Source organism: Penicillium mononematosum, assembly GCF_028829835.1.
Source record: "Penicillium mononematosum strain IBT 11891 chromosome Unknown utg000005l:1.0-9366267.0:1.0-9372171.0, whole genome shotgun sequence".
NCBI classification, from domain to species: Eukaryota; Fungi; Ascomycota; class Eurotiomycetes; order Eurotiales; family Aspergillaceae; genus Penicillium; species Penicillium mononematosum.
Genome location: NW_026643275.1, coordinates 1,964 through 28,987, shown reverse-complemented (window position 1 = coordinate 28,987; position 27,024 = coordinate 1,964). Strand labels below are relative to the sequence as shown.

Genomic DNA, 27,024 nt, shown 5'->3' with positions numbered 1-27,024 from the left:
CCGCCGTAACATCTGCTAGCATAGTTGTGTCTGGTCGTGAGAACATTGGAGTTGTCGCAGTCGGAGATTCTGTTTTCGCAGTGGAAGGTTGGGGATCGCATCGCTGGAGCATAGCATGAAGGTCATGATTCTACAGCAAATCAGCTTGAATGTAAATTGTCATAACTTCACCCGGTCCTAGGAGCTCACGAATAGGCCAATAGCACCTAAGTAAGGACCCGGCTGAGTTGTAAAAGCAGGGGATCGTCCCTCGTGGCAACAGCATCTGACGCCCGCGTGATCCATGTGGAAAGTACGTGGGATCATGCGACAAATTCAGAAGGGGCTGTTGAGTTCAGAGCAAATCCACTGTATGGCGTTAAGCATTTCCAAGGCAAATTACGTATATGATATGTCCTCGGGACTCCGGGACTAAAGAAATAGCTGCATATGTACCTATGTAGATATCAATTTCACAAACGTCCTAAGTAACTTCCTAGATGCGCTGACTCCTGCACTTTAAGTCTAAGGCATTAAGGTCTCTGACCTCCGCTTTCTCTTTTTCTCTTCTCTCTGTGTGTTTCCTATTCTTTGTTCTCTTTCGTCTCTTCTCAAAACATCATCATACATTGGCATGGATACAGAAGAACCATGGGAAGTGCTCCTGTACAGGAAGCAACTTGAAGATGCTGCTAAGATCCCAACTGAATGGAGGATACCGGAAGAACTGGCCAATCTACCTGAGACATCTGGAACAAATATGCTAGATGTCCCACGCCAGTCGGAAATCTTGTCCGCGAGACAACTCGAGATAACCGAGAAATATGATGCCACTGATCTGCTGGGCAAGATCCATCGTCAAGAGTTGTCTGCCTATGAGGTCACCGAAGCATTTTGCATTCGCGCTGCCATTGCACAACAAGTGGTATGTGTTGACAATGACCTATAAAGCTTCGCCACCGGCTTACGATGAACCCACAGACTCGATGCATCACTGAAACTTTTTTTCAAGAGTGCCTTGTAGCGCACAAAGGATCCGGGCGAGAAGTTATCCAAAACAGGGACATCTCTTGGGCCTTTGCATGGCTTGCCCATCAGTTTCAAGGTACAAAGACAATCCTAGATAGAGAATTTGCGCCTACTGATGCCATATGCAGGATTGCTTCAATATTAAGGGCATTCCGTCTACGATTGGATTTGCCTCGTTCATCAAAAATGGGCCTGTCAGTTACACTTCTCTTGCGGTTCTGGTTCTGCTCAACCTGGGGGCCATCCCGTATGTGAAGACAAATGTTCCCCAGACAATGATGGTGAGTGATCTTACAAAATCAAATGCGCCACAATTGCTCAACGTTCTAGGCCGCTGATTCGCACAACTACGTGTTCGGCCGGACGCTCAATCCTCATCGACCGAATCTTACCGCTGGCGGGTCGACTGGGGGAGAAGGGTCATTGATTGCCATGTGAGGATCGGTGCTGGTAGTTGGTACAGACATTGCTGGCTCTATTCAAATTCCAGCTATCTGCAACGGGATCTACGCATTGCGACCTTCCGCAGACCGTATTCCATATGGAGGACAGACCAGCTCTACTCGCCCAGGACGAGCCGGGATCAAGGCTTGCGCAGGGCCTTTGGCAACATCGGTCAGAGACCTGGAGCTGTTCATGAAACTTGTGACCAATGCAGACCCATGGCAATTTGATTCTTCCGCTTTGTTTTCTCCATGCCGCACAGTTCCCCCCAAGACCACCCTGCGGCTCGGGCTCATCCAGGAGGATACGAATTTCCCTCTGCATCCACCAGTCCTCCGAACTCTTACAAGTGCAATTGAAAAGCTTCAAGCAGCTGGGAATGAGATTGTTCCTCTACATATCCCGCTTATTCGAAATGCCTGTACGTTGGCATTTCGCATGTTCTCGATGGATCCAGCTCGCACTCCATTCAAGCACATCGCTGCCAGTGGGGAACCAGTCATTCCCTGCTTTGGCTTCGACATCTCTGCACCATAGGTACATGCCATACGGGTACGCCCAATTAACACTTGAAGGGCTATACGACCTCAACGAGGAGTGCAATTGGATCAAGGAGGCTTTCCGAACTCTCATTACGGGGGCCGAAGTGGATGCCATTATCATGCCCGGCTATCAAGGTACCGCTCAACCACATGACGTGTTTGGCTTTGTGCCCTACATTGTCTTTTGGAATCTGATGGATGTAAGTTCGTATATTCTCATCTCACGGCGCTATACTAATACTCCAAAGTACCCGAGCTGTATCATTCCGCATGGCAAGGCGAACAACGCCGCCGACCAAGCATTCATTCGGAGTGTGGATTACAAACCTCCCTGTAAGTGTTGTATTTTACTTCGATTATGATTGATGGATTTACTGCTGACTCTTGAATTTGAGATGTGGCTGATGACATCGAGGGAGCTCCGTGTTCCGTGCACCTCGTTGGCCGAAACATGCACGACGAGGAATTGATGAAAGTGGCGGAGCTTGTGTCCAAGACACTCGAGCTTTGAGCCATATTGGCACTGGTAGAATGGACTAAGAAAGGAGGATACTTGAATTGAAGAATTGCACACTTATTAAGCGGAGTTCTCCATATATGTAGGCCAAATCTTACCCAAACCCGAAGGCGCAAGGGCAGAAGGGAAATGAAAAGAAGATCTGCCAATGTACGGGATATCATATTGAGGCCAGAAGAGGAAGAAAGCCAACGGAGAATTTCTCTTAGACCGTATTCTCTTGGCTACAGTACCTTCGGGATATTTGGCCGCGAGACTTTGGAATGTCGTCACTTCATTCATGAAAACCCCGCAAATCACTTTCCTGCATCAAGGGATTTCCACCAACGGGAGAAATGGATATTCACCCGCATTTGACCTGGGGAGGTGTTATAAGTGTAAAATATGTCCTTTGTGGAGAATGACTGATGACTCTGATGCCCATGACTGACAGGAATTACATCCACCACAATGAACATGATCTTGAAAGCAACTGGAGTGGCCCTCCTCAGTATCATACCTTACGTTCAGGCATATCCTGTCAGTGCCTTGAAACACTCGCCTAAGACTCCATTCTTTGTTCTAGCGGGTGATAGCACCACAGCAACTCAATCCTCAAACGGAGGAGGGTGGGGAGACGGATTTCTCGACACAGCCCTTTTTAAAGGAGCATCTGGTCGCAATTTCGGTCACAATGGTGCAACTACTGTCAGCTTCCGAGATGGAGGTGATTGGGATGAGGTTTTAACGACTGTGAAACAAGTTCGAGACGACTATCATCCATTTGTGACAATCCAATTTGGCCACAACGACCAAAAGCCAGCTGCAAACATCTCACTGTCACAATACACCAGCAATCTTGAAAGATTTGTGTCTGAGGCTTCTGATGCTGGGGCTACACCCATTCTCGTCACTCCTCTGTCTCGGCGCAATTACGATGACTCAACAGGGACACCGAGTATCGTCATGAGTCTCGCCAATGAGACCATGGCTGCCATAGCTGCCGCCCATCATTCCTCTGCTGCCTATATTGACCTGAATGAAGCGAGCACCCGGTACCTCAATGCGATCGGACCAGCAAATGCTTTCACATACAACCTCAATCCATCGGACAATACCCATTTGAACGCGCCGGGAAGTGTTCTCTTTGGAGGAATTGTGGCCGAACTAATTAGCCAGAAATTTGACAATTTGGAAAAATCTGGATATCTGCGCGTGAATCGTAAACTCAAGAAGAATGTTGATCGTGGGATCTATTACTGGCCTTGACTCTTATGACCACTTACGACCACTTATTCCCTAAGAATACAAGATACTATTTCAATACCCAAAGATGCTGTTCTATGCTTGTAATCAGGTCGGTTAGGCCTAGCCTAAAAGCAGGGGTCCACAGCCCAGCAAATTTGATCAAATTAATCTCCCCAGCTTCTTTATATCCCTATCAAACTACATATCAATGCTTGATGGCTACTTCTCCTCCTCATGAGCATGCTTTTGGAGGAACAAAGCTTTCATCGAAGGATATGTGCGCACTTCGAGATCCTCTGATAAAGCGGAAGTTCCCTCCTTGTTCCAAAGATCATACTGGATTGACTGTGGTGTTGTGTCCTGAGCACGTTTAGCAAACCAAATTGCATGGACCCAGTCAATAGAAACTTCAAAGCCTCCCCCTTGGTCATGAATCAAAATTGTCGCTCCATCTTCACTGTCGAATCGACGGGAAATATCGATCCGTTCCTCCTCACCCCATGATCCGCCGAGCTTAGAGTTGAAAATGACCTTACCCTGAGCTCGGCGAATAGAGATATGGAAGATGATATCGTTCTTTGCATCCATGATGGAAATCTGGGTCATGTCGACGCCATCGTCGGGTTTGACAGGATCCACGCTCGACGACTCGATGAGAATGACACTGTCTGCTTTGAGAGTCTGCTGGAATTGAAGACTACCATGAAGTGGGAGATTTGCTCTTGGTCGTCTCGGTCTGAGCCCAGTTAGTGGTCTATTTCCATGTGTATCCCCTTTTCTATAGGATTGAGAAACTTACCGAGGAGTTGGTGGGTCAATCTTTGGCTGCTTCAACTCCGGATCCAGCGCTCCATCAGCACCGCCAGTAATGGTAGGCTCTTTCTTGAAGTTTTCAAAGGCTGGTGGAGTAGCGGGGTTAGTGAAATGCTTGGTGTCGTTGCTGCTGCCAATGATTTCCAGCTCCAGCTTCTCCACCTCGTAGCGAGGTAATTCTTTCTCGTTCTGCGAAAGGTTAGCGGCAATAAAGGTGAGAGTTGGCTACGTCTGCTTGCCTTGAATACCCGCCAGTATGCGCGCTTTTGTATATACGCCAAAACCTCGTCGCGAGTCAATGACTTCAGTTTGCGTCCACCCTGATAAGCTTGTAAAGAACCGGGGTAATTGGGATGTAAGCGGTTGACTTGACGCGGGATTTCTGTCCTTTGGTGCAGTTCTCGCAGACTGAAGAACCATCCAACTCGGGCTTTTGACTAAAGTTATACACCTCCGCGATCAAGTCTGTCAGTGGGGTTTGTATGCCGTCCTCCTGGGCGAGATACAATTTGACCCAGAAAGGCCGCCCTCCCAATGCATATCTATGTCATTCAAGATAGTTAGATATCAATTCTTATTACAGCAGGTATTTCTCAAGGGCAACATACTTCAAGAACCGAACACTGAAAGCGAAGTCGGGAATTCTGAGCCCACCGTCAATTTCCTCAACGCCCTCTGGGGTTGGAGCCTTAGGGTCCAACGCCAAATCACGCGACACACCATATAATCTGTTGATGGTGGTGGTGATGTTTTCCTTGAACAGAACTTGGTTGAGTGTTCCGTCCTGCTGGTGGTATTTAGTCTCCCATCTTGGCAGCTCTGGATAAGAATAACCCAGATTGGGGGTAAACCTGACCCCTTCAGGAGTCCAATAATTTCCTTCAGCATCATGCCTGAATGGCTGAAGAGGCGTGTTCCCATTCACGATGTGCTCTTTGCCAAATGAATCACGAATGGTAGCATTGTCGGCAGGAATGTTATCCATCCACTTGTCCGGGTTGAGAGCTTGCCAGATAGCGAAAAGACGGTCGGTGTTGCTGCAAGTAATTTTCGTGAGTTGCATTTCTAGCTGGCTGAGGAAGTATACTTACCAGTGGTGCAAGAAGAACAGCGGATCAAAAGAGGCAACAGGTACATTTCCCATGTGTCCTGCAGCACCTGTCCAGCCATGGCTTTGAAATAGTGTTATTAGTGTTTGAAGCAGTTGGGAATCGCATACTGTAGATGTAGACAATCAAATTCCCCTGTGGCGATACTTGGGTACTTACATATTGTTGTGAATCTAGGGTTTCCGGTCAGCTCTTGTTCAGTTGTGCTGTGAGATCTCAAATACATATACTCACATATTCAATGTTCAAGTCTTCATCCACATTTTGATCTTTCGAGGTTGGATTTGTGCTTGCAAAGGTAATGTAATCCATGGGCACGGTAAGCAGACGGTACACCATTTCAGCTGCAGGACCATGATTCTTGTCATTGTATCCTTCGTGAGCGTTGAAAGCATCTGCCACTTTGCGGTTATTGACTACACCGTGCCGCCAGCCCTCGCTAGTTGGTTTCTGGTCCTCTTCATCAGGCCAACGACTAGTTCCAATTGCATTGCCAAACTGATTGAGTCAGCTTCGTTCGTCTTCACATTGCTTAGGTCTTACGTACGTTCTTATACTCCTCCTGTTCGGCGTCGTTTTCCCATGTGTTTTCAGTACCGACGCCCTCACTTCGCATCGGCTTGTCTGTAGGCATGCGAAATTGAAACAGTGGATTATTGATTCGAACCGATCCGCCCTGGGGCCTTGGGACAGTGATGGTAGGGTATTTGGCCAAGTCAGGGACACGGCCATTTCGGGCCCAGTCCCAGAAGGGAAGGCGCCAGGACTCGGCTTGTTGACGCCATGAAGCTTGATGGGCTTCCGGGAATTGAGGGATAACCTCCTTGACCATGATGTCATACAATACTTGCTAGAATAAAGTCAGTACCCAGTTTGTCTCAGGTAAGAGGCCTTCCTACCTCGAAAAGAAGCACATATGGTCGGTGCCAAACGGGAAAGATCACATGAGAATGGAAACAGTAGCCACTTTTCATGGGCTCTGGGCTAGGATCATCCCATCGCACAAAGGGTTGTCCATGAATACCTGGTCAAATGCATGTTAATGCTGTAAACAGAAGCTCATGGATTGGGACCTACCAGCCACTTGAAAGTAAGACAGTCTTTCTTTGGGGTCCAGCTTCTGGAAATTGTCCAGAGCTAGGATAAAAATATCCACTTGCTTTTTGTTCGACTTCTTGCTGCTCCATTCGTCGATATCTTGTCGGACAAAGACCTTGCGGTTGATGCCATCATCAGGATTGGAATCTTTGGCCGGAAACCGGGCTTGGATCTGGTAGTACTCGTACTCAGATGATTCAGACATCTTGTCTGCTGCCGAAATTATCGAAATTGTTGAAGCAATACTTCGTTTTGAAGATTTTTTGCTTAGTCGCCCAAAGAGGTGCATTCGAAGTTGTTAGGGAAAGACGATTTACTTGGGCCATCGGATTGAATTAACTGTTTTATATTAATTTCTTTCACACCTGGTGAGAGTTGGACAGCAGTCATAGATTGCATAAAAAAAGCAATTATTGATCAACATAGAACGGCATTTTGGGCACCTTGGCACATATGCTGGCTTGTCACATTTTAATGCAAGCGTCGCAACAGAAAGCTGTCAGCTCTGCGAGTAGCAACGCCTTTTACCACCCGTTGCAGCGTAAGGAAATTATTGGCGACCAGATAATACAGGTATTCGTCCATAGCCAAAGTCCACTGATGCAGTCAGCTTCACAATTGCTACTTAGAGTTATAGACAGCTGTAACCTCGACCCAGAGCGGGGAGGACTTGATCGGGCTCGTAGATCACCAATCGACTGTTGTGCGGCATTTCCTTTCTCATTTGGCCTGCATGCTGGCTTGGAAATTGACACGAACTACTCAGTAGGTTCGTTGAGTTGTTCCAACTCTTCCAGCTAGCCACAGGTAGTGTAATCCAACACCCCAGTCGTGCCAGCTGCTGGCTGTCGAACTAGTGGCGATTAATATGTATACGCAATAAATCTTACTGTGCCATTGCTTGCTTCAGTCATCAGCTAGTCACAGGTACCTCAGCTACACCAACACCTCATTGTCGAACTAGTGGCGACTTTAGTTAGGCTCAATTTTGCTGCATTGTTTGCGCCCGCCACCCAATCCTGCAGCTTGGGTTCTCGAGGCCGAGTTGTCAATCTCGAATATAATATTAATTACCAGTATACGGCTCGCTCACAAGCCTCAAAGGCTGCCTCTGTAGCCAGGTATTTTCCCGCGTTGGAATACTCCCCACCCGTGTAGCCCTGATCGTAAACCCGAGCACCCTGGTAGATCATCATACGCGCCGCCTCCAGTTTCATCCAGCTGTCCGCCAGGGGATATTCATCCCATGAAGAATCATGCGGAACCCTTCGTTTTCTTCTCCAACAGGGTCCTCCATTGAGACATGTCAGTTATCGAAGAAAAGGGAATTGGTGTCGACGGCAGCCCGACCCATCTTTGGAATTTCAGTGATTTGGACCAGGGGAACTTGTAGATCTGTGTAGAAAAGTGACAGGCCCTGCGATGGCTTTTTCACTCGGTCGCGTGGTGTTGTGCGCACAAGAATAAGGATCTTGTCAGCCCGCTGGGCAGTGGAAATCCAGATCTTTTGTCCCGACAGCACATAGCAATCCCTCGACCGGCGTGCAGCTGCCTGCAATTGCAGGGTATCTAGACCAGTATTGGGCTCAGTGACTCCAAAGCAGGCCCTCTGGTGACCAGCAATTAGCGGAGTGAGCCAGCGATCTTTCTGCTCCTCGGTTCCATACTTGGCGACTGGCTCAAGGCCAAAGATATTCCACCCGTCATGCCCGCACCAGACTCTGCAATAGTCTGCATCATCACTACCGCTTCTGAAATGCCAAGCTCCGAGCCCCCATGTCGCTGGGGCAGGCAGATACCCAACCATCCCTGGCGTGCCAACGCCTCATAGAGTTCGGTCGGAAATTGATGCGACTCGTCTATCTGGGCCCAGTAACTGTCCGGGAAGTCTGAACATATTTTGGAGATGGCTTCTCGCACCGTTCGCTGGGACTCGGATAGATCGGATCCTGGCTTTGGAGAAACTCGGTCGCACGCGCGTGCAATGATCGTATCGAGGGATTCGTGGGATATGCACAAGATGTTAGCAAGGGATTTGGACCTGATAAGTCTCCGTACATATGTCAGAACTGTCATGTCGAAGGAAGTTGTTATGAAACATACTGAGACTAGAATGCTGGATCAACATGTCGGCTTTTTGACACCAAAGCCCATGGTGCGGGGGAGACCGAGGATGTTCAGAAAGCGCCGAAAAAGAGCGAAGTGACGAGAAAGAGGGGTTAAACGAGAACAACTTGGTTCTTATGCCAATCTCATTCGAAGTTGATATGGGCAGATCCCCAAGTGCAACCTGACAGTTGCAGTAGCTCAGTTGCAAGTGAGACAATACCTCAGGCCACAATTGTATTTACATCGACGTACACGCACCTGGACACTATTTGCTGTTTCACATTCTCAAGATTTTATCTGGAGATGCACTTGATACTATTCTAGCCTGGAACAAGTCAAGCTGCAGCTACAGCCTGGCCGTACTATGTAAAGAGAACAAGTTTCTTCTCTGGCCCATTTTCCCCAAGGGATCAGCAATGACAGTGCCGGGTTTCCCTATTGGCTCTTCATTTGACGAAGACAAGCGTAGGAGAGTCGTCTGGTCGCCCTCATTTGCCAAGAAGCGGTGGTTAGTATCGGTTAATCGGCCTACAATGTAAGCCCGCAATGGAGTGCCATGTCGATTGAACTCAACGGTATATGTCTGGCCACAAGTCAGCATTTCTCCCCAAGTAACCTCAGAGCCAGCAGGTGAAGGTGAGTCTATCCCACTCACCTCGATTGTTGCTGGCCCTTCCACCTCGAAATCGACAGGGGAATTGGATCTGGTTCAGCCTGTTCTAAACCGTTGCCATTGGGATAAGGTGACCCATTTCTCGGGGGCAAAGAAGAAAAGCAAATGTCATGTTGATATGATAAGACGCCACCGTTGGCAAGGATGAGTCCATTGCGACTGGAGCCTCTACGAAGCTAACGGGTCATCTCAGTGATAGCCTATAGTTGCGGGCGAGCCGTGGTCGGTTGTGGCAATGAGAAAACAGTCATACATGCATGGAGTAGTTGTTTCCAGCACCACCAAAGGAGGCCAGGCCGCCCAGCAGAGTAATTGGCTTGTTGGGCTGTGTAATGGAAATCCCCAGGTGATGACATGCAAGCTTCGGCACAATTGGGAAACATCTATTGAGATGTCAGACGATTGGCACAGCAGTTGGAGGTGAGACGCTTACGAGTAGAAATAATATAGATCTATGTCGTCGCCAGTAAGTTGACTCGCACTAAGGCATGCATCAAGAGACCTTGAGATTGCCGCGCTTTCAAAAAAGCCTGGACGTTCCCAAACTTGTTCTGTCAAATCTTGTCCTGCACAGAAAGCTTTGTCACCAGCTCCAGTAACAAAAGCTACAAATAAAGTTGGTTCATCGTCGAACCAGGAGAATATGCCATGGGCTTCCCAATGAGCCTCGGCGGGTAGCGCATTCCGTTGTTTCTCACGATCGACCGTCACTAGCAGCACCTTTGGCTTTGCAAATGATAACTTGAAAATGTTCGTCGTTGGTGGTTGCGAGTGAATATCGGACATTATTAGTGTCCCAAGTGACGTTCAATAGGTTGTATGCTATCTTGTGGGAGGGATTGCGGGGTGAGGAGAGCTTTGGCGATTAAATAGGCTATATGAGAACAGGCATAGTCAGAATAATGTCAAAAAGAGAAAGAATGCCATATAGTCGGCTTCACTAGGTAGCCTCCCCAAAGGTGATGAGGGGAAAAGCCAACGTACCTCGGAAGCTCGGCTACCAACGACTTGTTTATATGCAGCCCTGGGGGGTGAATTCTTTTCACATCATCTTCACAATTCACCATGGCATCGCAATCTTACGTCTTGGGGGTGGGAATGACCCAATTTCTTAAACCACGTCGCACTCGTGAATGTGAGATCATCCCTTTCCGCATAGACTCTTGTCTATATAGTACTGTTTCTTATAAAGACCCGACGGCAGCTCACCATGTCTTTCCCTTACAGACCCAGAACTCGGTTACGAGGCAGCAGTCAAAGCCTTAATTGATGCACATATCACATACGATGATGTACAGGCAGGTGTAGCCTGCTATTGTTATGGCGACACAACTTCTGGTCAGCGGATCATGTACCAGCTAGGAATGACGGGGATTCCGATTTACAACACCAACAATGCATGTGCCACCGGTTCTACTGGCCTTCATCTTGCTCGCACTCTGGTCAAAGGAGGCCAGGCCGATTGTGTCCTCGTTGTTGGCTTCGAACAGATGCGCCCAGGGTCGATCAAGAGTGTATGGGACGATCGGCCCAGTCCATTGGGTCCATCGACCAAAATGATGGAGGACACTTTCGGTAGACACCAGAGCCCTCGAAATGCCCAGTACTTTGGAAATGCCGGACAGGAGTACATGGACAAGTACAGCGCCCAGAGGCCTAGATCTTGACTTGATGCTGACCATGCGAACAGATATGGCGCCAAAGCGGAAGATTTCGCTGAAATTGCCCGGGTGTCGCATGAACACTCCCAAAGAAACCCGTACGCTCAGTTCCGAACTGCATACTCTCTGGACCAAATTTTAGACCCGAAGACGCAGATCTATGGACCCTTGACCAAGCTCCAGTGCTCCCCAACGAGTGATGGCGCCGCAGCGGCCATCATTGTGTCCCAACGGTTCTTGGATGCGCGTCCTCATCTCGAATCCCAGGCAATTCTCATGGCCGGCCAACAGCTGTTGACCGATGGCCCAGAGGTATATTCCCGGAGCGCAATAGACCTCGTCGGGTTCAATATGTCACGCCAAGCCGCGCAGCTGGCCATGCAGGAGGCTGGTGTCGGAGCAAAAGATATCAAGGTCTGCGAGCTTCACGACTGTTTCTCCACAAATGAGCTTCTGTTGCTTGATGCACTTGGATTTTCGGAGCCAGGAAAGGCCCACGAGATGGTTCGTCGGGGGGGATATCACATATGGCGGTCGCGGCCTAGTCGTCAACCCATCTGGCGGGTTGATCTCAAAAGGTCACCCTCTAGGGGCCACAGGGCTGGCTCAGTGTGCGGAGCTCACATGGCAGCTCCGCGGTTGGGCCAACAATCGTCTGGTGTCCGGTACTGATGTCGCCTTGCAGCACAATCTCGGGTTGGGGGGAGCAGTGGTGGTAACTATATATAAGCGAGCCGATGGACAGGTCAGCCGTCCCATTGCAGATGAAGATATCAAGAGGGTTTCTGGTTTGGAATATAATCCTGCAGTCGAAGCTCGGTATATCACCCCTCAGGACGGTGAACGCGTCCGCAGCAAAACAAAACGTCACAAGTATCCGCTCCAAGAAACGGTCGAGAAGCTCAAAGCGCGCATCTAAGCAAGGCGAATCGACCAGAGCCTGTGCAGGAATCGCAGGACTAGTTGCTATATTGGGAGAACCAGATAGGAGAATACATAACCGGGATTTTGAAGTTGCGGTCGAATGAGAAATGCAAGAGTGCAACCAAGGGATGAAGAACATGATCAGCTCAGGATGTATCATTCAGATCGCACATGAGGAACCCTGCTTGTTGAAGTCAAAATGGACCTTATGCTTGGAAACGCAATGGGGATAATGATGTCGAAGCGGTAGTGGATGAGTGACGATGAAAGGCTTGATGTTGATATCTCTTCGACTAGCAACTTGCAGGCCAGACAGCTATGCTTGCACTTTTCATTGTACAGTCTACTAAATGAGCCAACATTCACTGCAACATAGCACTTAGCATATACATATGTACACTAACAACTGAGACTCTAGTGTACACCTTTTCATGATCCCCTCCGAATTCAAACTCCAACCACCTCTGCCAACACCCACCTTCTATGTACATGCAATCAACACATCACTTTTCCCTTACAAATTGGCAAATCTGATACCGGACTTCTGAGCTGTAAAAGTGGAGATCAGATCCATCAGCGCCGGCGACAGGACGTCATATGTCTGCAGTCCAACAGCCTTGAATTTGGCTCTCACTTCATCCATTTCTTTGGGGTGGGAACCCTGTTCAATGATGGATGAGACGAAACCGGCGAATTGTGGTTCCTGCCAGCCCTTTTCATCGGACAACTCCACGTGTACAAAGTCGAGACCCTTGAAAGGATGATCCTTCTCGATACGCCCGAAGAGATGCACTCCGCAGTCCTTGCAGGCATTGCGTTGAATGGTAGCTTCCTTGTCCACAACCGAAAGCTTCGAGGCATTTGCTGTCACCGAGACGGCGTCTCGCGGTACAACACCAACAATGGAGAAGAGAGAACCGGATGGCTTCCAGCACTTAGAGCAGCCACATGCGTGGTTGTGGGCAACATTGCTATTCAGAGTGACCTCGACCCGGTCGGAGGCGCAGCGGCAACGGAGCTTCCCACCGGCGAAGCTACCGGAGCCAGGCGTGATGCCGTTGTCAATCAGAGGATGGAGAGAGGGTGCCATGGTGAGAAATGCAAAATAATTTGGTATAATGGAGGTTACTGGAAGAGTCTACAGGAAATGTCGACCTTACTTATATGTAATATAAAGGTCCAACATGAATAGTCAGATCCCCTCACACCTCCTCATGAGGGGTAACGGTAACCGGGCCGTTGACCCGTATACGGGATTGTATACATACATTAGAGTATAAGTAGATTGCCAATTGTGGATTCGGATCCTGAATGGGGAAATAATTTCCCTTTCGACTCGGGGACTGATGCCGATTTCTTTTTGTTTTGCGGGAAAAGGGACTCATGAGGGGTCTGATAATCTCCAACTATGTTATCTTGTCTCTTGGTATATTTGGGAATTCTGCTTATAACCAAGAATCTACCAGAAGCATCTCTGGCTGTTCAAATGTTGAAATGTTGAAATGTTGAAGATGCTGCCCAGGTGAGGTTCTCCATTAGCCCTGGAGAAAACCAGGGCTGACAAAGATGATCTTCCCCCCGGGGCCCTGGGACAGGCACAAGACAGGATTTGATGAATCGCATCTTTGCACTCCTTGGCTTTTGACAATTTCCCTTCTTGGCTCCTCTGACTCCTTGACTCCTTTGACTCCTTTGAATTGCTTTCCAACTTCGCACTTCTCCATGACCAATATTCCCGAGACTTCGACCCTTTCGCATGACGTCATCGATAAGGAACAAGCCGCGCAGACGGTTCAGGTACATGTTGTGTAAATCCTGTTGCCCATTTTCCGCTGACCATCGTTAGAGAATATATCGTGGTTATCGAACGCGACGTGAGCTGCGCGGACTTGGTTTGGCTGCTTCCACTCGATGGATTGAGGTAAAGTGTGTGTATTTTGCACGAAATCTACTGAATCTAATCTTGTTTCTTCCCTCTAGGCCTTCCGAGAAGCCCAGTGGCACCAACTGCATCGACCTCCGGAGCCTCGCGTGTCACCTAGCACTGATGGCTTCAACCAAGCTCGTCGAAACTGGCAACGGGCGATTAGTGTCGCGAGGCGCGTCGGCGGCGACGATCATGTTTCGGAAGTTTCACCTTCCACCGGAACTCGATCAGAATATAACACAGAGATCGAATCGGGGACTACGGCGAAGATGATGGATCTTCAATACTTTCTCGAAATGGTCGATCTCAAACATCGACATGGAAGCAATCTGCGCTCGTACCACATGTATTGGCGGAATTCATCGTCAAAAGAAAACTTCTTCTATTGGCTGGACTATGGCGAAGGAAAAAATGTTGAGCTGCCGCAATGTCCACGAGACAGACTCGAGAAAGAACAGGTCCGTTATCTCACTCGCGAAGAACGTTTGAATTACTTGGTGATGGTAGACGAGACTGGGCTCTTCCGCTGGGCCAAAAACAATGAGCCAGTGTGGACGAATACTGCACGTTTCAAAGATAGTCTCCAGGGGATTGTCGGAATCGAAGATGATGTGTCTCAATTCAGGGGAAACTCCACGATCCTAAAACCAGATTCCACCTGGGATTTGTCACTATCAACATCATCATGTTCATCATATTCATCATCAACATCAACATCTGCAAGACAGAGCCTTGACAATGTCTTCTCAAATCATGACCCGACGCATTTCGCCGATGACGAGTACGAAGCTGGGAAGATGATGAAAAAGGTGGTACACGCAAGTCCCGCTGCTACATTTAAGCGACTTTTGGGCAAACCGTCACAGAAAGAAGATATGTGGCTATTTGTGAGTTAGTTCTGGGTTTGTGATTGTTGAATACAGACTGAACCATCCTTAGGTTGCAGATACCTCTTTTCGTTTGTACGTTGGCATAAAAAAATCAGGTGCGTTTCAGCATTCATCTTTTCTTCGAGGCGCCCGTATCGCAGCAGCTGGAATGATTAAGATCAAGCACGGCCAACTTCGCAGCCTGGCGCCACTCAGGTGAGTTCCATGAAGACTTTCATTCATCAACTTTCATTACTTGCAAGTGCAGGCTAACCTGTGCAGTGGTCATTATCGCCCTCCAGCTGCCAATTTTAGAGCATTCCATCACGCTCTACAGCAACAAGGCGTCGATATGTCCCATGTTTCGATGAGCAAGTCTTATATCGTGCTCGCCGGAATTGAAGGTTACTCCAAAACAAAACGAAAGGCACATGCTGTACATGAGAAGGTCGACACTTCCAAGCAAATGTTGCATCAATCCCGATAGTGAAGGCGAGTACACATGAGTTCTATTCCTTCATATCATAGCGCGCCGAATGAGATACCCCGATTATCGTGCTACTTGCTGTGTAACTGCTGTCGACATGAAAAATTCAGATTGTAGACCAAGTCTTGTCACTCGGGTTGCACGGCTGTCACATATGCGAACAATATGTACGGAAGTCCATCGTGTTATGCACGGCCGGAGAACACAGTCACAGAGCTTAGACATAGCGACTTTGCGCAGCAGAAGAATAATCGGGGTTGTGATAGGCCGGTCGCAACGAAGGCTTCAAGGTATCTCGCAAAGCAGGCCTTGCGCAAGTGAAAATCCAATCCGGCAAGGACGATCTTATAGTCCACGATTCCATGCATTCTCCGAGCATTGGACTCAGTGTCAGCATTACACATTGAGAGGAGATCAATGCCCTTGGGATGAACCTTAGAATGCCAAAGAGCGTGTCATCTCAAACTTGTGGGGGGCAAACTCATGGAAAGGCCATCTATCTGGGCAGGGAAATGATTCTTCGCAAAAGATCTGCCCAACCCCAGCGTCTGGAGAGAAAAAGCAATGGCAATGTTCATCCATTGCCGTGGCCAAAATGGCTAATTGCATCGTGTGATATCAGTTGATCTCCGAGTCGGGCCCATCATGGACGGATCGGAAGGTCCACTACGCCGATGGGCAGTACGCGAATTGCGGTCCTGTACGCAACAAGACGTACAACATACATGTAGACATTTACAAGATGTTCAACCACTTGATTTTGTGAACAAAACCGCCTTGAAGGCTCCGCCCAATTGGGAAACTTTCCAAGGTTGGAAATGTCCGTGACTTACATAATTTGAGTGCAATCCCGTGGTCGGAATCCCGGGGCAAAAATATCCGTGAATTCGTCAAGTAGACTCGTGAACTGGTAAAATCTGCATCCAACCAATATAAAATGGCCAAGTCCAAAGCAGCGAAGCGCAAACGCAACGCACAAGTCGACCTTCCACAAAAGCTTCCAAAGGCAGTGCCGAATCTGACACCCCCTCCCGATGGCGTCCCTCTCGAGTCCACACATCTCAATGCCGTCGTCTCAGACGAGGAACTCGAGATCACAATCGAGACGCTCACAGCGCTTGCACAATATCCCGGCCTGACAAAGTCGAAGGCATGCAAGGATCTCCGAGTCGCAGTCTACGATTTCCGCCAGACATGCACTACGGGTGTTAACACTGCCGGTACGCTGCGTTGTCTCGCTCACACACTGTCGCTAACCATCCGATAGAGGGCGCCAACTTGACAGCCCGAATAACCGGCACATTGGCGGACGAGAAATACATTGAAGCCAAGATATTACTTGCCGAGATGAGGATTAGGGGGGAACAACCCAAGATCGGAGCCTTGTGTCGCTGGGTACGAGATTTGGATGTCGTCAGCGGCCTCTCCACGCAGCCGAAAGCACACGATCATGTTCCCGTCAAGCGCAGTGCGAAGGAAATGGAGATTCTCGGCGTTCTTGATGCCATCCTGCGCGTCAGCACTCCGGTTGACACCAACACGAATGCCGTTGACTCGACCAATCCCATTGCCTTCCAGTCCATTTGGGACCTGCGCCCTTCGACGACACCACTCCCGATCTACGCCTCAGTCCTCGACGGATCAATTTTGGACGAGGCGCCCAAGTCTCCGTCCGCCCTCCGCATCATCGAACAAACCCCTGGCCCACTACGCAAACCCCCGAACCATCACCCCGCCATCCTCTATACCACCGCCCCGAACGCCGTCCCACTGGCCCCGGTCGGTCCTTCCATAACATACCACCCACATCCCGCTGTGCCAGGCCTCGGCCTTGCTCTCAATGTGCTATCCCCCGCTGAGTGCAAGGCGATCATCGCTGCCGGTGAATCTGTCAATTTCCTACCGGACGCGCCCCTTCGTGAAGACGGAGACATCAGCATCCTGGCCCACAACTTTTACTGGATCATTGACACCACATTCCACGACATGCTTTGGGCGCGAATTTCCCCTTATGTACCGCCCTCGATCAACGGTCGCAAGGTCCGAGGCATCAATCGTCGCTTCCGTGTGTACAGGTACGTTCCTGGAGCCGAATATCGTTGTCACATTGACGGAGCTTGGCCGCCATCCGGTATTCTTCCTGATGACACATACGTGTACGACTCTTCGCCCGAGGACAAGAAGCAGAGCTCGATGTACACCTTCCTACTATATCTCAACGATGAGTTTGAGGGCGGAGAGACGACGTTCTTCATGCCAGCCCCACGGGAGGGGACCCTCAATGGGTACCCAGTACGACCTGTGATGGGAGCTGTTGCGATATTCCCACATGGGGAGTCGAATGGAGCCTTGCTCCATGAAGGTACAGGGGTGAGAAAGGGGGCAAAATACATTATTCGGACTGACGTAGAGTATGATGTGAAGCCTTCCGAAGAGTGATGATAAAATATACGAATTATGTAGACTTGGCCTTATGCCATCAAAACGACAGTCCTCGAGTGTTACAAGGTAAGTATCTTGAAGATCTCAGTGAAATAACAACTTGAAGGACTGTTAGTATTGATTGAATACCATCCCTTTTGCGTCAAAGTTCGCTTGAACTCATGGCACTGAGCGTCTTTATAGGAAATAGGTAGATGTTGTGCCTTGAAATGCCAATCAACACTACAAGATGGAGTTCTTTTGCTTCCATGTGCCCCAGAATGTCCCCATTGGGAATCGCAGAGATATACCACATTAAATATGAAGTTGCAAAGGGAGAAATAAAATAAAAAAATAATAGAATGATTATATAAAGATTTAAGATCATATTTACAATATTCCTTAGCTCACCTGGTCCCTAAGTGATTCCGGTCCCTAAGTGGTTCGGAGCATCGGTTCTCACGCCTTGACCTCTTCACTGAGGACAACAGCATTGGCGGTATTACCACCACAATCAGAGTTCGATTCGCTCGCCTGAATTGCACGTCTTTGCATAGCGCGGGCTACACGCGGCGGATCGAAGATAGATTTGGATTGTGTGAAGATCTCGTCGATCTCTTCCAGTGACCGTCCCTTGGTCTCGGGGAAAAAGAAATACACAGTGGGCAGGATAGCAGCATTGACAGCAGCGAAGATGATATAGTACCGGTTTCCGATCGTGGAGAAACCGACCGGAGTTACCTGAGCTATCATAAAACTGAAAGCCCACACGGTGGCAGTGGATACCGCGTTCACTGCGGCGCGGACCTGAAGAGGTGCCATTTCGGCGGCGTAGAGAAAGGTTAGACCGCAGAAACCAACAGTGAAAATGAATTGGAAACAGTATAGGAAGACCACTGCCATGGCGAGAGCTCCGGTGTTATTGACTGCAGCGGGGGAGGTCGTGCCAGCGAGGCCTGCCATACAGACGGTCATGGCTCCAGCACTCCACAACATGAGAGGGCGGCGGCCGAGACGGTCGATGGTGAAATAGGCGATGTAACCACCGAGGGGTTGCATCATTGTCATTGCAGCAGCGAGGACCCGAGAGTCCACGGCGTCCATTCTAAGGTACTCCTGGAAGATAGTTGTCGCGTAGTAGGTGATCAGATTCACACCACACATCTGCTGGAACATCTGGCCTGTGGCAGCGAGGTATGCACGGTGAAAGAGTCGCTGCTCGCCGTTTCTGAACATGTCCGTCCACGATCCCGGGCAGTATGCAAGAGATGCCTGGATGCTAAGGATGTTCTCATTAACACCATCCGAATCCTCATCGAGATCGAGCAATGCCGCGAGTACTTTGCGCCCTTCCTCCACCTGTCCGTCCTTGATAAGCCAGCGAGGCGATTCTGGCAACATCGCGATGAAAATCATGGCAGTGACAGGCATAACGATTTGGAAGGCGAGAGGAAACCGCCAAGAAACGGAGTTGTCTTTGGCGAAATAGAAACCCAAATCAATCCATAGGGCAATAGTCACACCAATTCCAATAAATATGCCATCAGTGACGACATTGGATCCTCGCTTGTGCGCTGGCGAGATCTCCGATTGCCAGACCGGGACCGTCGCGATATATCCACCGATGCCCAAACCGAGGACCAGTCTCGCGACGATAAATTGCGCAAAGTCGAAAGATGCTGCCATAAGGATGGCACCAATGATACTGACGAAGTTGGTTATGAAAATCACCTTACGTCGGCCCCAGAGGTCACCAAGGTAGATGCATGATAGCGCGCCAAATATACCTCCGACCGTATAGAGGGCGATGACCGTGCCTGTTGGAAATTCGATCAGTTGGAAAGCAGCAATAAATTGCCGGATAGTGGTGACCAACCTTGCATTTGTGAGTTCTCTGTCTTTTGTGTCCCCTGGGTATGAATTGTGTCCATTCGGGGAAATTGCGAATTGAACGCGTCAAGTGTTAGAAGACCACCGGTCACTCCCATGTTGTATCCATAGCACGTAAAGGTTGGACACACGACCAAGAAGAGGGCGGCGCGGAGAAGGGCATTTCCTCGAAGGCCAAAATACGGCTTCGAACCCATATTGACGAGTGAGACACCACCATGTACAATTCCAATTAGGTCAAAAATTAAAGTTGGGTAAAAAAAAAAAAGAAAATTGAAAAACCGAGGCGGTGGCAAGAAATCTTTTTTTTCTGATTGATTCCAATCTTGGGAGGTCCACGTCGAGTACCTATTAGCATCCATCTGGTCTTCGTTTGTGGGCCCTTCCATTTGCACTGTCGTGTGCTCGCTTCTTGGTGGATCCCCAATGTATGGGGTTTGGGTGTACCTACGTTTCCATATGAGGCGGGCGTTAACCCATCAGTTATCGTACTTCCCACAAATGACCTCGGGATAATACATGTACCGGACAGTCAACTCTGGGTTCACGTTGACCCCTACCTACATATGTAGGTACATATGTACCTAGGTAAACTTTGATATTGATAAAATTGAACCTTGGAACCTCGGAAGGCTGATAAGCTTCAAAGATAAGCTTGATAAGCTTGATAAGCGCCCTCCCCACAAAATGGGTGTCCCAGGATAAGGCATGGGAACCTGAATTGACCTTGAACCCAAAAATTGCTTTTGGAGCTGCGCCGAGAAGATAGACTACATTCCCCCCTCCTCCCTTTTCATTGAAAACCTCGTTTGAGACCGGCTTGTTTGACTGTGCTCATCTCTGACTATATATATGTATATACCCTGTGGCAAAGTGTCCAGATGTCTGACATCCATACGCGTATGCATGCTTTAATGGGAGGTAGGAGAAGAGAGATAACTGTCTCTATTCATGATTTAACTACTGCCATGAAGCTCTCTAACTAGCTTCATGGGGACGAAGTGACAAAGGCACAAAGTCCTGAAAGCCAGAAAGGATCTGACAGGGACAAGGAAAGGCCTGACAGGTTGCATGTAAGCAATGTCTCACTGTGTCAATGTATCATTACCCGATTCAAACAACTGGCCATCCACTGGAAAAGTCGATCTTGTTCCAACCGAACAACTTCTGGTTATCGGCGTAACCGATAGTTGTGTCCACATAGTGATAGTACAGGACAGGACCAAGACTGGAATCGGTAAAGACACCCCTGAACAAAAGTAAGCAACGTATCTCAGGAAAATTCTGGACCAAGAGCTGGAAACTTACTGTCCCCGGGCCCGTAAACATTGCCGTGGCTTTCCAGCACAACTGTACCTCCTCCATTGGTGCAGGCAACACCGGATTTGTCCACCTAGAACGAAACTGTTAGACCGAATTTACACTGGCAGAGGGTAAAGCACATACGAATCCGCTCGTTGGCGATGTAGATCGGCAGACCTTGATCTTGTACTCTTCGCCGCTGGCAGGGCGAGACGTATCGAAGCCACAGCATGTTCCCGCAGAGTAGAAGAGGTAGTAGTAACTGCCATGCTTGTACATGTAGGCACCCTCAACCGCATGAGTTCCCGACGGGTCATAGGCCACATTGTAAGATGAAGATGCAACTTTGGTGGCAGCTGAGTTCATAGGAGCTTGGTAAATATTGTGCCAGAAAGAACCAAAGTTCATGTAGTAGGAGCCACCATCATTAAATAGGTTGGCATCGATAGCATTGTAGTTCTTGGAGGAGGAGGACAAGATTCCAGTACTCCCGTGGTCAGTCCAGGAACCCGGCTCCATGGTCGGGGAAGTGGCTACGCCAATCGCCGAATTCTGTGACCCGAATGTCGAGACCGTGTAGTAGACATGGTAAAGATCATTGACGAGCTGAGCATCGGGTGCCTAAGCAGAGTTATATCAGTACAGGTCTAGCAAGGCATTGGGTGTGACTTACCCAGAGGTCATCACTGCCAGCAAGGTCAACTGAGGACCCAGCAGGCAACATAGAGCCAATATTTGTCCATGGCCCGTTGATGGAGGTTGCACTCGCGTATGAGATCTTGTTACCAGTGGAAAACCGGAAGTATCGCTTGTCAGACGAGCGTTGGATCAAGGTAGGGTCATGCACGTTGCAGGCCCCTGAGCAGCTGCCAGGATTGGCGTATGCATTGGCAATAGCTGTAAACAGCACCACCGGGAGTGTAATATCGGCGAAATACCTCATGGTTCGATATTTACAACAGTGATGGAAACCAATATTGAGTTGTTAGCCAAGGGAAATCCAGGGTCTATTTATATTGACAGGTGGAAACGATAAATCTGCGGACGACTCATGGACATCGGAGCACGTTTACTCAAGATTCCGCGGACTGCCAAACTGTACGATTTCCCATTGTTATTATGCGCTAGAGCCATGTGATGTGGGAAGGTTCCCGAAACATTCATCAGCCAACAGGGGCAAGATGGGACTAAACCGTGGGTTACTCACCGATTGGTGGAATTACCATACTATCTGCAGATATCTGCGACGAAACCTCGTCAGGGCGCCACTAACCGGGTCTAAACCAAGGGGTGCAGGACCGTCTGCTGGGGTTGTCAAACACTAGCTGAGACACCACTATGCGACGAAACACTCCAAGTGCGCGCCCCCCGGGCTTCAAGTGGGTCCAGACCTCAGATACCTGTTAGTAAACCCTTGCCAGTAATTACCACAACTTAGTAACCTGGCGAACAAAACGCCTGGGTCTAGTATTTTTAGACCACGATCCTACTTTGCTGTATTTTGGACAAACTATATTGCCGATGCGCACCCCCTGCTAGTACAATTTTATATGTATAAATAGGGCTGAAATCAAGGTACCGATCCTTCTCTCGTCATTGGTTGGCTTTTCTTCACTTCATCTTCTTTCTTTCTTTCTTTCTTTTTTTTTTCCTTTCCCTTTTTGATATTGTGGTAGATGGACCTGGGTGGAACCCCTTAATCTCCCTGTTAAACAACATAGGGAAACAATATGTAATTTGGGCTTAAATACATGTGTAGGTACCATTCAGAAAGTAATGCTCGGAATGAGATCGTCAGCCCTACAAGGCGATGCCAAGCCGTGGAAGAGGGTTTTATTGGAAGCCAGTCGGGGTCTTCCCTAGTTTCTCTCGCCTGCGTGCTCTTTTTGCTATTCTCTTTCCACTTCCTGGATTCCCCCGTACTCTTTCTTGTCTGTTGTTTCTTCAGATTTTCCTTCCCCGACTACAGGTGTACACAGTAGTGGCAAGCATCCAGGTATGTGGATTGTGCTTTCTACTATAGACTCCTATTGGGGGGGCAGTCGAAAGCCGCCATGGGTCCAAATTTTGGTTGTTCTCCACTTGTTGATAGATGAAAAATCGTCAAAATTGCTTGACCGCCTCAAATTAGATGAGCTCCTTCGACAACCTTCCAACTTCCAATGTTCCGGGATTGGAAGGAACAAAAAAAGAAAGAAAAAGGAAAAAGGAAAAGAGAAATGTCGGCATTAAATCGGCAAAATCGAACTTCAAAGAGCGCCCCCAATGCTTGGCATACGCAAAACAGGTCAGGCAGCAGCATTTTGCGAGTTGTGCATCTCGTGATCGATTAGTATGTTGACATATTCACGTTGCTGACTTCAGGAACCTGCCAAGGAACTGAAACTGAGCATTGCAGAGGTCTCTTGCCGACCTCACCATCTCCAGCCCTGCAAAGTAAGCTAGAGAGGGTGTTACTTTCATCCAACCAGATCGACAAGGCTGGCCTGGGATCTGTTCAATTGTGTGTCCCGGTAGGGTGTAAGCGGCAGACAAAATAATTCGCGTTCTTGGGGGGATTTGCCAATGACCTTGCACAGACAATCCTAGAACGGGAGTATCTTGTCTCGATCAACTGTCAGACAGAATATAAACGCCCGTGCCAACATTGCATTCGCCTTGGATTATTGAGAAAGATGAGAAAAGATAAACCGACCATAAAGCTATTTTGGGCCGCCCCCCCCCCCCAAAAAAGGAATCAGCTGCGGTCCTACCATTCAGGACCTTCAGCCGATCGAGAGATTTCCAAGGAATTATTTTCGTCCCAATCAACCTCGGAATTCGTGGTTGGTCCGAACTGCGGGTAAAAATGCGCAATTTTAGTCTGTTGGTGTTTCATCAAAGATCTTATTGAGATAGATCTATTGATACCTTTAATAAGCATCTCCCCGAAGAGAAGCCTTATCATCCTTGACTCTATTAAGAATAGCATTATGAAGCTATATCTTGCTAGAATTTATAAGGAGAGAATAGAAAGACTATATCTCTCACTTGTCTCTCAATTTTCTTTGAGAATACTATTGGATAGTATATCTCACTTGGATTTGTATATCTCTTTAAAGGGGTGCATCTTTCATTTCTTTATCACTCTTAATAAAGAAGCTTTGTTATAGTATCTCATATTAAGAACTGTATCATCCCGAGGTCGGGCAACACCTGGTTTACTGCTCGACCCCCACCGATCCCGTCGGCCCCGTCGGCCCCATCGGATCTTGCTGCATATACGTGTTGTTGATTCTGCATTACCTTGGATTGGAAATATCCTCTTTCACAAGCGTGCTCTCTTCACATAAGGACGAAAGTTGCGGCAAAGTAAATGGCTCATGAAATAAAGGGGAGAAACGAGGGCCTTGTAACCTATTAAGGGCTACGATACTAGAGATCTAGTGGATACTAGCATGGAGGGGAAAATCGGGAAGAAGAGAGGTGTGATATGAAATCTATAGAGAGCAGGCTGTATATAAGCCTAGGCTAACAAAGAGATAAAGGAATGACAAACTAGCAAACTGATAAAGCAAAGGCTCGGTCTACACAAAGAGATAAAGACATGGGAAGACATCCCATATATATCAACAGATACCACCTATCCACTAAGACTGTTAGTAAATGATCCGTAACTAACTAGGCTTTCATTTTCACTTACTAACAATTCTAGTATTATACCTAAATAGGAAGCTAGCTATATAGATAAAATATCTAAAGAAATACACACGGAAGGCCCCGAGCCTAGTTCCTAGTAACCCTATGATATACGACGTAGTACTTATAGACTACAAGACACGGAGGGAAGAGAGGATAAAAAACTTTAAGGGGTAAAAAGGAAAAAGCACTAAAGCGTATCTCGAAGCCTTCAAATCTAAACTCTATAAAGGCTGATTATCCGATTCGTATCCTATAAGGTCATATATAGCACGTAACCTATAGTTTCGCATACGCTATAGCACGCTATAGCCCCAAATATCCTACCTATCATTAAACAGGAAGACCAAAGGTCTAAAGAGCTAAGAGGATACCAGACAAATAAGAAACGCCATGTGGCATTTCGAAATTGGAATTTTACCGATAGATCTAAATGCGTACTTGATTTCCCAAAGCAACTACCCAGACTGGCTTTCATTTTCGGTTTTAGTGCTCCTGTCCTTGCCGCTTTTGGCTCTCTAGGTAAGTCTGAGCACGCGGGGCGCGCTCTGACTTCGTTGATCGACACGCCTCATATCAGGTTACTTGAAGCTCCTTCAGGCTCAATGTCTCCTCTTCCGCTTTCTTGAGGTAGCCTTTCCCCAGAAAGTGACTAAGCACCGGAGTATAGTCAAAAATCAAATCACGAATGTTGGCGAGGGGCCGAGGCACGGAGTGGAACATCCTGCCAAGGAAACGGGCAAATTCCATGTTATGATTGACATAGTCAACTCGTTGGTCCTCGTAGATCTCAAACGCAGCGCTGACTGCCAGTGAGTCACGCAGGTCGATGCCGTCGAGCGCTTTGGCAAGAAAATAACCATCCTCAATTGCCATGCCCATACCATATGCTGCATATGGCGATACAGGATGCACGGCATCACCAACGCATACGACCCTTCCAGCGGACCATTTTTTCATAGAAGGTCGATTAAATATTTCCCATCTATACACTTGAGTCTTGAAATCGGTGGCTTCTAAAAAGCGAGGCATCGGTTGTGCCCAGTCCTTGAGAATTCCGGTGAGATGCTCTTTGGGATCATCTGGGACCGGCTTCCCATCCCACGATGGTTCGACCACCCACCACTCGAATCCTGGCTTGCCCTCATGAAGCATCGGGAAAAAGCTAGCCTGGTATTGCCAGTCATGCGAAATGACACCATGGTTGTCAGGGATACCCGGTATATGATCGCACCAAGCAAGCCAAAGACGAATTCCGGTGTGAAAGAGATGAGGCTCACCAAACGCTTGTCGAGAGACCTTTGAGCGAATTCCGTCCGCGCCAATGAGAATATCTGCGGTCAACTGTTGACCGTTTGCGAAAGAAATATCGATGCCGTCGTCGCGCTCCGTGTAAGAAGTGAACTCATGATTGGCATGAATAACGCCTTCCGGGACAAGCTCCAGCATTTTTTTGAAGATTGATGAACGGAGGACGCCATAGTGCCAGCCTTTGATACCCATACGCTTCTCAACCTCCGCATTGAATGGCAGCTTGACGCGTTCTAGCCCCTGTTTATTCGCGAAGGAGGTGACGGTGTATGCACCGACGTTGTCCAAGCTTAAGCCATAGCATCGCAGGATGGCCAAAACGGGAGTCGACAGCAGGACCGCGCCCCCAATTGCTTTGCATTCAGGCTGCCGCTCAAACATCTTCACATCGTAGCCTCGTTGAATCAAGGCTAAGCCACTTGAGATCGAACCGGGGCCTCCTCCAACAATGGCAACACGTTTCCCGGGTCGCCAGTTCGGAGAGGAAACCATGAGGAGCCCTTGAATTGATACAAGATCTCTGATAAAAGGTGAGTTGATAAAAAGAAGGTAGAGAAAATTGGAAAAATATAAGCAGGGCGGCACGTTGGGAATTTAAATATTCGAGATTCTAAGGACGGGGTCACCTTCTAACTTTTCGTGGACAATACGAATAATTTCTATAAAAATCCCACATACCGAAGGTCCACATGAACGGCCCACTGCCCCGTATCTTGGTCCGCTTACTAACTTTTAGAAGTTCAGGGGTCGGCGGGTGTATCCCCACGAAATACCTTAGAGTTCCCACCTGGCGAGGCCTTTTCCTTTTCTTTTTTTTTGGGGGGGGGGGGTTCTATCGTAGATCTGTACGGTGCATGTGAGGCTGAAACTGTGCGTTTAAGCCCTCGGGTGTGTGGACCGCCCGATCCGAAGTCCATGCGGGATCAACCCCAAATCGACAGGCCCATCTGGGCTTAAATAATGGATACAATATAACAAGATCACAGCGGCCAACAGTAATGCTGAAGACATTTT

At 48.4% G+C, this 27,024-nt stretch overlaps 13 protein-coding genes across 13 annotated transcripts; 5 read left to right on the top strand and 8 right to left on the bottom strand.

Annotated features, from left to right (window-relative positions):
• Positions 1-613: 613 nt before the first annotated feature.
• Positions 614-2,505, top strand: N7519_008120 (Amidase; the record flags this gene model as incomplete). The annotated part of the gene is made up of 8 exons (XM_057294896.1): positions 614-904; positions 1,004-1,084; positions 1,137-1,289; positions 1,339-1,405; positions 1,472-1,939; positions 2,028-2,194; positions 2,243-2,327; positions 2,390-2,505. 8 exons carry the CDS (start codon positions 614-616, stop codon positions 2,503-2,505), a joined length of 1,428 nt encoding a protein of 475 aa, XP_057142778.1.
• Positions 2,506-2,961: 456 nt separating this feature from the next.
• N7519_008119 (rhamnogalacturonan acetylesterase) lies at positions 2,962-3,759 on the top strand (the record flags this gene model as incomplete). The annotated part of the gene is made up of 1 exon (XM_057294895.1): positions 2,962-3,759. One exon carries the CDS (start codon positions 2,962-2,964, stop codon positions 3,757-3,759), a length of 798 nt encoding a protein of 265 aa, XP_057142777.1.
• A 198-nt stretch (positions 3,760-3,957) lies between these two features.
• Positions 3,958-6,963, bottom strand: N7519_008118 (uncharacterized protein; the record flags this gene model as incomplete). The annotated part of the gene is made up of 10 exons (XM_057294894.1): positions 3,958-4,474; positions 4,538-4,740; positions 4,800-4,871; positions 4,892-5,093; positions 5,160-5,588; positions 5,643-5,769; positions 5,891-6,158; positions 6,208-6,510; positions 6,560-6,684; positions 6,738-6,963. The coding sequence occupies 10 exons, from the start codon at positions 6,961-6,963 to the stop codon at positions 3,958-3,960; spliced, it is 2,472 nt and encodes an 823-aa protein (XP_057142776.1).
• An 865-nt stretch (positions 6,964-7,828) lies between these two features.
• On the bottom strand, positions 7,829-8,063 carry N7519_008117 (uncharacterized protein; the record flags this gene model as incomplete). Its single annotated transcript, XM_057294893.1, is given in 2 exon segments — positions 7,829-8,024; positions 8,044-8,063. The coding sequence occupies 2 exon segments, from the start codon at positions 8,061-8,063 to the stop codon at positions 7,829-7,831; spliced, it is 216 nt and encodes a 71-aa protein (XP_057142775.1).
• A 1-nt stretch (position 8,064) lies between these two features.
• Positions 8,065-8,886, bottom strand: N7519_008116 (acyl-CoA dehydrogenase family protein; the record flags this gene model as incomplete). Its single annotated transcript, XM_057294892.1, has 3 exons — positions 8,065-8,432; positions 8,459-8,707; positions 8,862-8,886. 3 exons carry the CDS (start codon positions 8,884-8,886, stop codon positions 8,065-8,067), a joined length of 642 nt encoding a protein of 213 aa, XP_057142774.1.
• A 901-nt stretch (positions 8,887-9,787) lies between these two features.
• N7519_008115 (uncharacterized protein) lies at positions 9,788-10,326 on the bottom strand (the record flags this gene model as incomplete). The annotated part of the gene is made up of 2 exons (XM_057294891.1): positions 9,788-9,923; positions 9,974-10,326. 2 exons carry the CDS (start codon positions 10,324-10,326, stop codon positions 9,788-9,790), a joined length of 489 nt encoding a protein of 162 aa, XP_057142773.1.
• A 279-nt stretch (positions 10,327-10,605) lies between these two features.
• Positions 10,606-12,120, top strand: N7519_008114 (uncharacterized protein; the record flags this gene model as incomplete). Its single annotated transcript, XM_057294890.1, has 4 exons — positions 10,606-10,675; positions 10,768-11,179; positions 11,231-11,615; positions 11,689-12,120. 4 exons carry the CDS (start codon positions 10,606-10,608, stop codon positions 12,118-12,120), a joined length of 1,299 nt encoding a protein of 432 aa, XP_057142772.1.
• Positions 12,121-12,639: 519 nt separating this feature from the next.
• N7519_008113 (S-(hydroxymethyl)glutathione synthase) lies at positions 12,640-13,215 on the bottom strand (the record flags this gene model as incomplete). Its single annotated transcript, XM_057294889.1, has 1 exon — positions 12,640-13,215. One exon carries the CDS (start codon positions 13,213-13,215, stop codon positions 12,640-12,642), a length of 576 nt encoding a protein of 191 aa, XP_057142771.1.
• Positions 13,216-13,847: 632 nt separating this feature from the next.
• Positions 13,848-15,408, top strand: N7519_008112 (IQ calmodulin-binding motif protein; the record flags this gene model as incomplete). Its single annotated transcript, XM_057294888.1, has 5 exons — positions 13,848-13,922; positions 13,972-14,046; positions 14,106-14,939; positions 14,992-15,137; positions 15,204-15,408. The coding sequence occupies 5 exons, from the start codon at positions 13,848-13,850 to the stop codon at positions 15,406-15,408; spliced, it is 1,335 nt and encodes a 444-aa protein (XP_057142770.1).
• A 937-nt stretch (positions 15,409-16,345) lies between these two features.
• On the top strand, positions 16,346-17,847 carry N7519_008111 (prolyl hydroxylase family protein; the record flags this gene model as incomplete). Its single annotated transcript, XM_057294887.1, has 2 exons — positions 16,346-16,628; positions 16,676-17,847. The coding sequence occupies 2 exons, from the start codon at positions 16,346-16,348 to the stop codon at positions 17,845-17,847; spliced, it is 1,455 nt and encodes a 484-aa protein (XP_057142769.1).
• Positions 17,848-18,288: 441 nt separating this feature from the next.
• N7519_008110 (sugar porter family MFS transporter) lies at positions 18,289-19,916 on the bottom strand (the record flags this gene model as incomplete). The annotated part of the gene is made up of 2 exons (XM_057294886.1): positions 18,289-19,646; positions 19,706-19,916. The coding sequence occupies 2 exons, from the start codon at positions 19,914-19,916 to the stop codon at positions 18,289-18,291; spliced, it is 1,569 nt and encodes a 522-aa protein (XP_057142768.1).
• A 916-nt stretch (positions 19,917-20,832) lies between these two features.
• Positions 20,833-21,964, bottom strand: N7519_008109 (uncharacterized protein; the record flags this gene model as incomplete). The annotated part of the gene is made up of 4 exons (XM_057294885.1): positions 20,833-20,968; positions 21,024-21,112; positions 21,166-21,642; positions 21,695-21,964. 4 exons carry the CDS (start codon positions 21,962-21,964, stop codon positions 20,833-20,835), a joined length of 972 nt encoding a protein of 323 aa, XP_057142767.1.
• A 3,311-nt stretch (positions 21,965-25,275) lies between these two features.
• On the bottom strand, positions 25,276-26,502 carry N7519_008108 (FAD-dependent oxidoreductase; the record flags this gene model as incomplete). Its single annotated transcript, XM_057294884.1, has 1 exon — positions 25,276-26,502. One exon carries the CDS (start codon positions 26,500-26,502, stop codon positions 25,276-25,278), a length of 1,227 nt encoding a protein of 408 aa, XP_057142766.1.
• Between the last annotated feature and the right edge of the window lie 522 nt (positions 26,503-27,024).